General features: G+C 40.1%; 1 protein-coding gene across 1 annotated transcript; it reads right to left on the bottom strand.

Moving 5' to 3' along the window:
- Positions 1 to 10,751: 10,751 nt before the first annotated feature.
- On the bottom strand, positions 10,752 to 11,846 carry LOC110629224. Its single transcript, XM_021776138.1, has one exon. It carries the CDS (start codon positions 11,844 to 11,846, stop codon positions 10,752 to 10,754), a length of 1,095 nt encoding a protein of 364 aa, XP_021631830.1.
- Positions 11,847 to 14,421: the final 2,575 nt, after the last annotated feature.

Raw genomic sequence — 14,421 nt, 5'->3', positions numbered from 1 at the left:
GTCCCTTGACACTCTTTCTCTGTTTGATCTACATGACATTGCCCTAGGCAATGCAGGAGGACGGGCACTCGTGCCCTCATCCTCAGGTGGTACTCCAGTCAATCTTGCTGATCGACGAGTTCCCCTCATCCTGTTTTCTGAAAGGCAGCACATAACAAGCAAACATTAGCATCATATGGTTCATGTGGGCACACATGAACTCTCATCACATATCATTAATGCACATGCATATAATCATGGCATTTCACATCATCGTTCCAGACAGGACTCTACATCCTATCCTAGTGGACATGATCTTCCTATTGTGCTTGACCTTCTATAACATCTATGAGCCCGCCACTCTAGGTCCGACCATATGAACCTAGGGCTCTTATACCATTCTATAACGACCCGAAAATCGGACCGCTACCGGCGCTAGGATTCAGGTCGGCTTAAGGCCGCCGGGACCCGTAGCAAGCCTGACATACAACCTGTAAACCTGTTTAATCCCATACATGATCAAGAACATACATAAAAATTTGAACTTTTCTTTTCTTTTACCAAGCTCAACCTGTGCATTCACATAAGCATATACATAGACATAACATAAACCCCACACTGGAGCTCTCAACAAATGCTCCAATGGGGCATCTCATCATACACAAGCTTGGAGGAACAAAAACATTTTTAAATATAGATCATGCTTACAAGAGGGATTATCATGCAAACTCGGTCAAGCACAACTTCTAAACCTCAATCTCATAATCAATATTTACATAACATAACTATACATAACTTTACATCATTATACAATTTGTCATGTCCACATTCTATCTATTACAACTCAAGACTTCATTCACCTTGACTTCTCTGTCTAGCCTGTAACCTGGGGGATTAGGGAAAAGGGATGAGCTACTAGAGCCCAGTGAGCAGAATAATAAAACATTTAAATCATATGCTATAATGGAATGCAACACATCACAGACAAATCACATCACGGATGGCATTGTCACCAAGAGTTCTCTACATTCCAAAGTGCCGGGACGTAGAATGGGTCAACCGGTCTTTCTCTTAACATGACATAACATAACATAACATTCTAATGTGCCAGGGACGTAGAATGGGTACAACCTGGACTTTCTCTTACATAGTGCCAGGGACGTAGAATGGGTACAACCTGGACTTCCGTACCATACCGTATCATATCACATCGCATCATATCGAGGACTAAGGATCATCCAATAACCATCCACATTATCATCAAGTTATGCAATGCAACATATTCGTGAATTCTAATGCAAACAACCTAAAATATCACATAGCATTCGTGATGCATGAACATGCTCAAATCTATATTGACTTGCTTTAAAACATAAGTGTTTATTCTACTCACCTCTTGGCTAGCTCTGACAATGACTGAAGCAGCTGACTCACTGCTGGGGTCCTCAGTTCCTCAGGTCCGAACCTACACAGGTGGACTCAAATGAGGGACCAAACAACTAGAACATAACTCTAAAAACATCCCCCAAAAACCCCCTAAAACACCTCAAAGCAATCATGCAAAAACATGCAAAGGAAGGCTGAACAGGGCACTTTCGGCGGCAGGTTCGGCGGCCGAAAGTCCCTCCAGAGCCGAAAGTCAGGCAGGTTCGGCGGCACCTTCGGCGGCCGAAACTCCCAGACAGAGGCGAAACTCATGCATGTTCGGCGGCACTTTCGGCGGCCGAAACTCCCAGACAGAGACGAAAGTCTCCTTTCAGGGGCAAGCTTCGGCAGCCGAAGGCTGCTTCCACAAGCATGTTCGGCGGCCGAAAGTTCCTTCGGCTGTCGAACCTGGTTTCTCCCCTAGTGGCAGAAACTCAGCTCTTCTATGCACATTTGCCTCCAAAACTTTCCAAACATGCATAAACCTATTCTACAACACACATGCTCAAGCATACAAGCTCCTAGGGGCTTCAAACTATCTTAAACCCCATCTACAACACATCAAACAACACAAATCCAACATACATTGTCCATAAACCAACATAAACCCAAAAACTCATAAAATCCTACACATGCATTTCTACTTCAAGAATCAACTTAAAACTTGTTAAAAGCATGTAGTGAGCTCAAGATCGGCCCTTACCTCTTGTAGATCGAGAGGAAGACGACCCTAGCTCGGAGATGGGAGAGATTTGAGTTCTTGAACCTCAAAGCTCCAAAACTCGCTTTAAACTCGAAAATCTTCAAAATAAGGTGAAAACTAGTGAAAAACTTGAAAGATCTGAAGGAAGAACTCAAAGATTGGTGAGGAACGGCGGAGAGCTCACCTTGGCCGAAAATGGAAAGAAAAGCTCGCCCATTTTGGCTGAGGGACCCTTTTATAGTGGCTGGCGAGGCCACATTCGGGGGCCGAACGTGCCTCCGCATGCATGCCATGTTCGGCGGCCGAACTTGAGGTTCGGCGGCCGAACCTGGACTTCCCTCACTTATGCCTTCGGGGGCCTAAGGCACACCCGAAATGCCTGCATGTTCGGCGGCCGAACTTGAGTTTTCCTCCAAGGTTATTTTCATGCAAAAACTCATTTCTTTTTTACTTAAAACCATGAAATACATTAAAACATTTTATGAAAACATGTTTCTACCCTACTAGAGGCTTCCGACATCCGAGATTCCACCGGACGGTAGGAATTCTGATACCGGAGTCTAGCTGGGTATTACAGAAACTAAATAAGGAAAGTGCAGTAGTGAAACTAAATAAGGAAAGTGCAGTAGTGAAACTAAATAAGGAAAGTGCAGTAGTGAAGGCAAATAAGGAAAGAACATTCAGCAGAGTAATTTGAAATTCAAATTTCAAATCTTCAAGAGTATTCAAAATTCAAAATTCAAAATTCAGCTTATTCAAGATGGTAAAACTCAAGAAGCTAAATCTCAAGAAGATGCACTTGCCTCTCAAGCATCCAAAATTCAAAATTCAAAATAGGACATTCAAAATTTGAAATTTAAAAGAAGGCTCCACCTCACAAGAAAACTTAGGGCAACACTTTCAGTCTATAAATACCCCACAAAGGAGCCGAACCACTCTTCCTCTCTTCACACAATCAACGCACCACCTCTCTTCTCCTTCCAAGGCCGTTGGCCACCTCTCTCCTTCTTCCTTTCTTTTATTTTTGATTTTGTTTCAGCCATGAGTGGATGAAACCCTTTTTTTTCTAGTTGAAGATTAGGTGAAACTTTAGTTGTTTTATGAATTGGGAGATCTGATCATACATTGTTTATCTTTGTTTTTCAATATTTATGCAATTTCATGCTTAATTCCATTGTTGCTTTGTGATTTAGATCAATAGGGCCAATTGATTCTTGATTGCAAGGTAATAATTTGTTAGTTTGGATAGTTTTAAGTTCGTAATTGCTTGAATTATTCAAACATAAGTAGCTCTTGGTGTAAAACCTAAAGAAATTGCATGATCTAGCAATATCACCATGCGTTTGGGTAGTTAGAATTATGTCTCTCTATTTCTTAATGTAATTGACAATTGTTAAATGTCTAAGGCTCAAGGACGTTCCTTGACAACTTGTTGATTAGTGATTAATTAGAGGATGTTCCCTAATTAGTTTATGCTTAAGGAGGGATATGGTGGTGAGAAGCGTCTTCCATCTCCATAACTAATTTATTGAATCAAACAAAGGAACCTAAGTATCAATGATCAATCCCAACAACTAAAGTGTATCCAATTCTTCAACTAGAGCTTTTCTCATTATTGAATTTCTTTACTTTAATTATTTGTTTTACTTTATTGCTTTCAGTATTAGTTTAACTCATCAATATCAAAACCCCCCTTTTATTTTACTTTCAGTTTATTTACTTAGTCTGGATAAGGAAAATAGGTAAGTATCAATTTCCTGTGGATTCGATCCTTTTGCCACTATCTACAATTGTAAAATTGTTGATAACCAAAAAGGTTATTTTTGACCGGCTTCGACAACCGCACAGTCACTGAGCCCGGTCACCTACCTCACTGAGGTCTTGCATAAGATTCAAGCTCTTTGGTCTTACGGTCACTTCATCATCTCAGCCGATTTTGTGGTGCCAGGGTCATTTTCTGAGTCCGGTCACCTACCTCACTGAGGCCTTATGCAAGATTCAGGCTCTTTGGCCTTACTGTCGCTTCATCATCTCAATCGGTTTTGAGTTGCCGGGGTCATTTTCTGAGCCTGTTCCACTACCTCACTGAGGTCTTCTTTTTCTCTTTTTAATGCCTATTCTGTTCTCTTTAAGGAAAAATAAGGCAAGTAACGACAAAAATGACATATTACATGGTCTATTTCATTCACATTGTTTTAGAATACAAGTGCTCATATTACATTATCTATATTTCAGGGAAAGTACCTCTTTAGGTGCTGAATGTTCCATACGTGAGGCTCTAGATTTCCTTGCATATCTTCAATTCGATATACACCTGACTGACCACTTTGATTATTCTGAAAGGGTCTTTCCAAGTCGGTGTTAGCTTTCCTACTACAGCACTCTGATACGGATCCAATAGGGCAAATTTCTAACAATGGTGTGGAACAAACTCATGTTATTCAAATGGATCTAAAAGGAGTTCAAAATCATATTCATATGATCCATATATATTTGGGGCATGCTTCAACTCATATGGGACAGATTTGGTGCAACACTTGCAATCATAGGCTTAGGGAGCCTAATCAAACCTATGGGCTAAAACTACACAAAGGGAAGTCTAAAGTGAAGATCAAGTAAGGCGTTTGTGAAGATTCAGCTTTGTTATGATGGGCTTGCTATATTTTTATTATTTAAAACTTGTTTTATTTTAGCTTTGTTTGGGCTTGTATTCTGGCCATACTTTATCTTTTAAGTTTTAGAGTGTTGGGCCATGTTTTGGGCTTATGTTTTAATACTTATGTGTTATTTTAGTGTGTGATTGGGCTTGGGCCTTATGTGTTTAAGTTAGGTCCAATAAGAGTGTCTTAGGGTTTTATTTGTTTTTCTCCTTACTATATAAGAATAAGAAACAATTGTAAGAGGCAGCTTTTAATCAAAATTTCAGAATTCTTCTCATGCTTTTGGCGTGTATTGCTTTGTGTGAGAGTGAGGATTTGCTTTCATCAATTGCACCAGGAATCTTGGCTTACTTATCAACTATTTGTTGTGGCGTTTATCAGATTCTCATCTAAATCCTTCGATCATTGGTGTTTCAGCTTCTCTAAGTGTGGGGTGCCATAGGAGGTGGGTTTATCAAATCTTTGGATTCCATATCTACTTGTGCGTGTGGGTTTGAGGCTTGTGCCATAGGGTTCCGCGTCACACTCTTTCCTGTGGCCTCCAGCTTTCTCAGTGCCAGATCTCCTACCTTCAGGCTCCTTTCCCTGACCTTTTGATTATAGTAACGAGCTGCTCTCTATTGGTATGCTGCGGTTCTTACTTGTGCTTCATCTCTGATTTCCTCTAGGGCGTCCAGATTGCTTCTTAACTTGTCACCATTGGTGTCTTCGTTGTTGAACTGAACTCGATGGGTGGGAAGTTCCAGCTCGATGGGGACCATGGCCTCAGTGCCAAATGCTAGTGCAAAGGGCCTCTCCTTGGTAGGCATTCGAGGGGTAGTCCTGAATGCCCATAGGATGCTGTTGAGTTCGTCTACCCAATTTCTTTTTCCTCCATCTAACCGCTTTCTCAGCCCTTGAAGAATGGCTCGATTTGTAACTTCTGTTTGTCCATTGGTTTGGGGATGAGCTACTGAGGAGAACTTATGCCAGATTCCCACATTTCTTGTGAAGTCTTTGAAGGCCTTGCAGTCAAACTGCTTACCATTGTCTGATATTAGCACTCTCAGTATCCCAAATCTATAGATGATGTTGCCCCAGACGAAATCTATCATTTTTCGTGCTGTGATAGTGGGAATGGCTTCAGCTTCCGGCCATTTTGAAAAATATTCCACAGCTACTACTACGAACTTCTTCTGTCCTGTGGTCTTAAGGAAAGAGCTCAGGATATCTATGCCCCATTGGGAGAAAGGCCATGGGTTAGATATATTAGACTGTGGGGTAGCTGGGATGTTGATGGCATTGGCAAACCTCTGGCATATGTCGCATCTCCTAACAAATTCTTCTGTCTCGTTCTTGGCTGTGAGCTAATAGTACCCTTGCCTAAAAATTTTGTTCGCCAATGTCCCTGCCCCTTCATGAGCTCCGCACATTCCTTGGTGAATCTCCTCCATTACCCGGGTTGCCTCTTCTGGACCTACTGACTGTGCGGTTGTCAAAGCCGGTCAAAAATAAACTTTTTGGTTATTCACAATTTTAAAACTGTAAATAGTGGCAAAATGATCGAATCCACAGGAAATTGATACTTATTTATTTCCTAATCAAGACCAAGTAAATAAATAGACAATAAAAGTAAATTGGGGGGTTTTGAAGTTTGATGACTAAACTAGAATTAAAAATAGCAAATTAAAGCAAGTAATAAAGTAAAGAGAATTCAATAATAAGGAAAGCTCTAGTTGAAGAATTGGATCCACTTTAGTTGTTGGGATTGATCATTGACACTTATATTCTTTTATTTGATTCAATAAATTAGTTATGGAGGTGGAAGACGCTTCTCACCTCCATATCCCTCCTTAAGCACAGGTTAATTAGGGAACGTCCTCTAATTAACCACTAATCAACAAGTTGCCAAGGAAAATCCTTGGGCCTTTGGCATCTAACAACTGTTAATTACATTAAGAAATAGAGAGACCTAATTCTAGCTACCCAAATGTATGGTAATGTTGCTAGATTATGCAATTTCCTTAGTTTTTACACCAAGTGTTCTTGTGTTTGAATAATTCAAGCAATTACGGACTTCAAACTATCCAAACTAACAAATTATCACTTTGCAATCAAGAATCAATGGGCCCTATTGATCTAAATAACAAAGCAACAATAGACTTAAGCATCAAATTGCATAAATATTAATAAATAAAAGATTAATATAATATGTTCAGATCTCCCAATCCATAAACAACTAAAGTTTCACCTAATCTTCAATTAGAAATAAGGGTTTCAGCCACTCATGGCTGAAGCAAACATAAAAGAAAAGAAAGAAACCAAGAAAAAGGTAGAAGAAGAGTCGGTTGGTGCGGCTGGAGGTGCGCGAGGCTGCTGGCCTTGATTCCCAAGATTGGAGATTTCTTTGATTGCTGATTTGCTGTCTATTTATGGATGAAGGGCTGCCCTAGTTTCCTTGTTTGGATTGGATTCCTTTTCCCAATTGGAGTTGAATTCTTGGAAGGTAATTGTATCTTGATGAGATTTGGCTTTCTAAATATGTGGGATTAAGTATTGAAGTGCCTTGAAGGGTTGCTGAGCTGTCCTCATGTGTATGGTGTGAAGAAGACTTCTTGAAGATTCAAAATTTGAATTTCCCGCAATATGCTGTCTGTTGGTGCAAGTGATGTTTGCCCGGGTTGTTTGGGCAAACAGCTCGGGCAAACAATCTGTTTTCTCTGCTATTTGTGCATTGCTTCTGTCCTGCTAGTCTGTTTGCCCAGTCTGTTTGGGCAAATAGTCTAGTCCAATAGCAGATTATTCTTCTCCTATTTCAGTTTTAACTTGGATTTGGGCAAACGGACTTGGGCAAACCAGCTTGTTCTCTTTTGCTCTCTTTTGGGCAGTTTTAAGGCTATTTTTACCAAATTGCCCTTTTACACTATTTTCTGCAAAGTAAGATTAAAACCACAAAATTAGGTAGAAAAATGTGTAAATTAACATAAATAACAACATAGAAAGTGGGTCTAAGCCACGGGCTAGACTTTCCTCTTCTGTACAGGGTTCCCCTTACTGCTTAGTAATTGGCCGCCCGAGCTGCAATTTTCCTTGCCTCAACTCTGTCTTCAAGGAGTTTTCCCTTTTCTAGGTAGTCTAGGTATGGGGTCATCCAACTTTCCCCCTCATTGATCTCCATTATTGCGACATGTTTTTCATAAGCGGGAATGCAGATGTGCTGTATGTATACCTCATCTGGGAGTTGTTCCAACTCTTCTTGGGACATCGGCTGAGCAGGTCTGCTTCTTCATTCTCTTCTCTAGGTATTCTCTGATATTGCACTGGGATTCCCTGCTCATCAAGCTCAGCTTCTATAGTTCTTACTTTTGCCAGGTACTTCTACATAATGGGATCTCTTGCTTGGTACGCCCCGGTTATCTGGTTGATCACTAGCTGAGAGTCACTGTTTATTGCGAAGTCGGTCACCCCTACCTCTATCGCTATCATCATTTCGTTTATCAAAGCTTTGTAGTAGGCTACATTGTTGGATGTGCTGAATTCTAATAGTAAGGCGTAGCAAACTTTGAACCCTTCAGGTCCCTTCAATATTATTCCTGCTCCGCTGCCTCCAGCGCTAGCTGCTCCATCTATGTACAACCTCCAGCTGAATTCTTGTGAGGATTGCCCGTCTCCCTTTTCTTCCATTGCTTCTGAAGGTTTAAGTCATGCCTGCTCTTCATTGAAGGAGCACTCTACTATGAAGTCAGCAAGGGCTTGAGCTTTGATGGTTGTTCGAGGCCGGTACTCAAGGCAGTAAGGGCCAATTTCAATGGACCAAGCAAGCATCCGACCTGACGTCTCTGGTCTGTGCAGGATTTTCTCCAGAGGTTGATCTGTCATCACCACCCCTTGATGGCCTTCAAGGTATACCCTGAATTTCCTCACTGCTAGCAACAGAGCGTAGGCTAACTTTTCAATGTTCAGATATCTGACCTCGGCGTCCTTGAGTACCTTGCTGACATAAAACACGGGCTTCTGCTCCCCTCCTTCTCTTACCAATACTGCACTGATGGCTTGTTCTGAGGCTGACAAGTAGGTCAGGAGCTCCTCCCCAGCTAGGGGGCTGCTAAGTATATGCGGAGAGCTAAGGTATTGCTTGAGCTCCTTGAAAGCTTGTTGGCAGTCCTCAGTCCATTCAAAGTTTAGGACTTTCCTCAGCTTCTTGAAGAACGGTAAGCACCTTTCTGCAGACTTTGACATGTAACGGTTGAGTGCTACCACCCTCTTTGTGAGTCTTTGCACATCCCTTACACAGACTAGTTCAAGCATTTTCAATGTGGCTTCTACCTTTTCTGGATTGGGCTCAATGCCCTTTCCACTGACCATGTAGCCCAGGAATTTTCCACCCCTTATGAAGAAAGCGCATTTTGTTGGATTCAACTTCATTCTATACTGCTCCAATACCCTGAATACTTCCTTCAGATCTACCAAGTGCTGTTGGAAGGTCTGACTCTTCACCACCATATCATCCACATATACTTCCACATTCCTTCCAATATGGATTTTGAAGATTTTGTTCATCAGTCTCTGGTATGTTGCCCCAGCATTCTTCAACCCAAAAGGCATGGCCTTGTAACAATAAGTCCCATCTTCTGTTATGAACGAGGTCTTCTCCTCATCTGACCTGTCCATTAGGATTTGGTGGTAACCAGACATTGCATCCAGAGACGATATATAATCGAAAAGGGCCGTAGAATCGACCATTTTATTAATATCGGGGAGGGGGTAACAATCTTTGGGGCATGCCTGATTCAGGTCAGTAAAATCTATACACATCCTATACTTACCATTGGCTTTTTTCACTAGTACAGGATTTGCTAACCATTGCGGGTACATTACTTCCCTGATGAACCATGCTTCCTCTAGCTTCTGTACCTCCTCCCTGATGGCTTGCTACTTCTCTTTCCCCACTACTCTCTTCTTCTGTTTCACTGGTTTAGCCTCGGGAAGGACGTTCAGCTTGTGGGTCATCACCTCAAGGTCTATCATGGGCATGTCGGATGGCTTCCAGGCGAAGCTCGAGGCATGACCTCGTATCAGAGCCATTGCTTCTATTTTCTGTTCTTCAGTTAGGCTGGTGTTGAGACTGAAAACCTTATCTGCTTCTGCTTCTGATAAGAGGAAGGTTTCCAGTTCTCCCACTAGTTCTATCCTGGCTTCTTTCTTTTCATCCCTGACTTCCATGACCTCTGAGTTGAATCTTTCGTCAGCTGAGCTCAGTTCTGCCACAGTGGCCATGTATACCGCCCTCGCTTCCTCCTGACGTCCCCGAACTACTCCCACCCTAACTCTGTCGGGAACTTCATGGTCAAGTACCTGATACTGGTCACCACCTCAAAGTCATACAGTACAGGCCTTCCCAGTATGGCGTTGTAGTTCAGAGGGAGTTTCACCACCAGGAATACGGCGTAGTGAGTCCGAGACAGGGGTGGCTCTCCTAGGGTCAAGGCTACCTTCACTTTCCCTTCTACGGGTACTGAAATTCCTTCAATCCCCTTCACTGGGGCCTGATCTCGCACCATCTGGTCTTCTGGTATCCCTATCTGCTGGAAGACCCTGTAAGGCAATAGGTTTACTTTGCTTCCATCATCGACCAGGATCTTCCGGACACGGAAGTTATGAATAACAGCTTCAATGACGAGGGCATCATCATGAGGCGTCTGAATGCCATGAGCATCTTTTGGGGAGAAGGAGATGACCATTGGGGAGTGTTCTACCACCTGCATGACTTCATTGTCGCTTCTCTCCCCATCTCGGCTCCTTTTCCTTCCTCTCATGCTCATCCGACCTCCCATTCCCCCGACAATCATGTTGATGGTCCCGTTGGAGTCATCATTAACCGGTCCTACCCCCAACCTTCGGGGCTTCTCCGCTGCAGGGTTCTACTGGGGTCTTTCTCCTTCGGGTTTCTTCATGAAGTTTCAGAGATGACCCCTCTTGATAAGCCTTTCAATTTCATTAATCAGCTAGTAGCAATCATTGGTATCGTGGCCATTGGTGCGGTGATATTGAAAATATTTGTCAGGGTCTCTCTGGCTTGCCTCCGCTCTTATGGGCTTGGGCCACTGAAGGAACTCCTTATCTTGAACTGCCACGAGCACCTCAGCTCTGGAGGCGTTGAAGGGTGTGATGGCTTCTGGGACCCGAGGTAGCGGCGGTCTTTGCTCTCTCCTATCCCAAGGTTGTCTGTACACCTCGGGCCCCCTATTTGGCATTTTCTCGTGTCTGTCTGACCTCCTTTTCTCGGGAGCTTTCCCCCTATCTGTCGCTTCCTTAGCGAACCTGCTGGTTGTCAAGGCATCATCTTGCCTTATATACTTTTCTGCTCTCTTTATCAGTTCTGCCAAGAAGGTCGGTGGCTTTCTGCACAGGGAACCAAAGAACTCAGGGGAGGTAGTCTCCTTCTGCATAGCTTCCACAGCCCGACTTTCATCCAGCTCGGGGATCTGCAGGGCCTCCGTATTGAAACGGGCTACATATTCTCTCAGGGACTCGTTCCTCTTTTGCCTGACTGTCTCTAAGTAGTTGGTTTTTCTGTTAGCCGGTACTCCTGCTATGAACCGGTTGATGAAGATGTTGGCTAGGTCACCAAAACTTTTGATACTCCCTGCCTCCAGACTGTTGAACCAAGCCCTTGCTGGGCCTGTGAGTATCGTAGGGAATACCTTGCACATCAAGGCATCCGATAGGGTCTGTAACTCCATAAAAGTTTTGTAGTTGAGGAAGTGCTCTCTTGGGTTCCCTACTCCACCATACATCGCCATTGGTGGCATCATGAAATTTTTAGGGATGGTCTCTTGCTGAATCCATCCCGAAAATGGTGATGATGCGGGCAAAAGAGTCTGGCCGTGGTCTTTTGCCCCCAACTCAGTCAGCAGCTGTTCATTCATCCTCTGCAGCTTCTGATCTATGCCTTCCTCCTCCTGTCTAGGCCTCTTCTCCGGGCGGTATCCTTCCCTCCATTCTTCACTTCCTATTTTCCCGGCTGTTCCCATGAAATAGCTCTCCGCTTCATCGTTTTCTATAAGCTCTCTCACCCTTCCTCCGTGAGCTTTGGCCATCGGTTCTTCTTCCCTATCAGCTCTCCTATCTCTTTCTCATGTCTCCCTACTACTTTGCTGAGGGATTGGTTGGTTGAAAGTTGGTTGGGGTTCATTGGCTTAGATCCCTTCGGCTATGGGTGACACGTTCAACGAGGTATTGAGACTCCTTTACTGCATTATTTACCCTAGCCATTGGGTAGTGTTTTGCAACTGAAGGGCAATGGTTTGAAGGTCTTGGTTGGACATGGCGGCTACAGGTGCATTTCTTGCCGAGCTCGGCGAGGGATTGAACAGTGTTGGTAGTTGATTTGTAGGACTAGAGAAAGAGAACCGCTGCCCCTCTTGAGCAGAGTTCAGGTCATTTAGGGCGTTGGTAGTGTGGTTTTCATTGTGGTCAGCCATTATGGATCTCAGTGGGTGTAGTCAGAGTGGAACTTCGGTAACGGAAAAATCTCCTTCGTTCCTACAGACAGCGCCAATTGATGTTCCAAAATCCAGAGAAAATAGGGTTTTACGATAGTTTGGTAAGCTTTTTCTTTGAGAAGGGTCCCTTTTTCCTTTTATTCTTTTCTTCTTGCTTGCAAGTGATGTTTAACAGCCTCTCTGTTACAGTGACACCCGTCTCTATCGGGCAGGCTCGTACGTACAATAACGTCAGTCCCCTTACCTATGTCAGACGACCATTTAATTTTTTCCAGTACGCATGCGAGTAGAGCTGCAAAGGGATTGGGCCTGCTTGTTCCTTTCCACGTCCCATCATCGGTCCGGCTTCCTTCTTACCGGATTTGGGCTCGCAGGCGACCCGGCTTGCCATGCATGCCAGGGTCCAAGCCTAAACTGCTGGGTAAGCCTGCCTAGAAATGTTCCGAGCTCTGGACCTGATCTGCTTTCGTGGGCCCTGACTCGACCCAGGTGGATACGAGGCCCAACGGTTATCATTAACGAAAGACAAATTCATAGTTATTATTTAATGAAAGATTATAGTGTCGTTGTAATTAATATTAAGATTAGTGTACACTATTTTTATTAAAAAATTTTAACAAGGAGAATCTTTAACAATAACTTAATAATCGAATAAAATAATCGTTAATAATTTTTAACAATTAATTTTTAATATTTAATAATAAAATTTTCTCTCATTGAATATTTTTTATTTTTCTTATAATGGACCTTTGCACACTAAGAATATAATCAAGTTTATCTTTTTCCTTAGAAAACTTTGACATGGAATGTTTGAGTTCCTCTTTTAACTTTCTTTAAAGGTTGATTTTCTTTTTCAACTTCACTTTAATTTTCAAAATCAACCTTGGAGGTTACTTCTAAATTTAAAAAAATCTTTTTCTTTTTGAATTTTCAAACATTATATTTTATAAATGAATCTTACAGATGTTAAAGTATAAACATAATCTATACATAATATATAAATATGAGATTAGATAGAGAAATAATAAAATTTTCAATTATGTTTTTATTTTTATATTATTCATATTAATAAAAAATTATTTAAATTAATTTATTTTAAATCTATTATATAAAGCAATTTTGGAGTTTAAATAGTTCTAAAATTCTAAAGAGATTAAAATTTTACACTCCTATTTAATATAGAAGAAAAATCTAACTCAAGTTTCTATATATAAAACGTAGAAAAGTCAATTTTTCAAAGCGACGAAACTTTTTTTAAAAATTTTTTAAAGTAAATTTTAATTTTGAAAAATTACCATTTTAACTAATTTCTTGCATATATAAAAGAAAATAAAATGGAGTAATGAAATTGTTGAAAATACCCATTATAATTTAAAATTTTTACAATAAAGACCAAGTTTAATTAGGAATTAATATTAAAAAATTTAACTATTTAGATTCATAAACGTTTAAAACTATTAGTCCTATTTATACTTAAATTTTAATTTTATTATAATTTCTATATGAAAAAATAATTTATTATAATAATTAAAATTATATTATTTATAAAATAAATTATAAATATTAAAATAAATATAAAAATGTGAACGCACCTTTTGAATAAAGCTAATAAAAAAAGTTAAAAGTAACAATATAAAACTGATTGCAATAGTATTAAAATTTATTGAGAAAGGTTTTTTAATCGAGTTTTTAAAATTACGTGAATTATTTAATTTATTTTTGAAAATATTAAAAATAATTAGTTAATTTTGCTATATCACAAAAATTAAATAGTAATTTCTTTTAAATGTATTTAAATTTTTTATTTTTAAAATTTAAATTATATTAAATAAAAAATATTTAATTAAGAAAATTCATTAATTAATTTTTTAATTTTAAAAAATATATTTAAAATATTTTTAATATTTTCAAAAATTTATTAATTAATACATCTATTAATTTAGGCATTAACCATTAATAATTCTAAAATTTTATAAATACATAAAAATTAATTAGTATATTTTTTATAAAATTAAAAACTCCCTAATAAATTTTTTCAAACAATATAAATTAAATAGTAAAATATTTAATAATTAAAATTAAGCGAAAAATTAAATTTTTTAAAATTTTACAAATATTTTAATATATTTTAAATTAAAAAATTAATTAATAAAATTTCTCATAATATAAA

Source organism: Manihot esculenta, chromosome 13 (genome assembly GCF_001659605.2).
Source record: "Manihot esculenta cultivar AM560-2 chromosome 13, M.esculenta_v8, whole genome shotgun sequence".
Lineage (NCBI taxonomy): Eukaryota > Viridiplantae > Streptophyta > Magnoliopsida > Malpighiales > Euphorbiaceae > Manihot > Manihot esculenta.
Note: the sequence above shows the minus strand (reverse complement) of the source record. Positions and strands in the feature narration are given on the sequence as shown.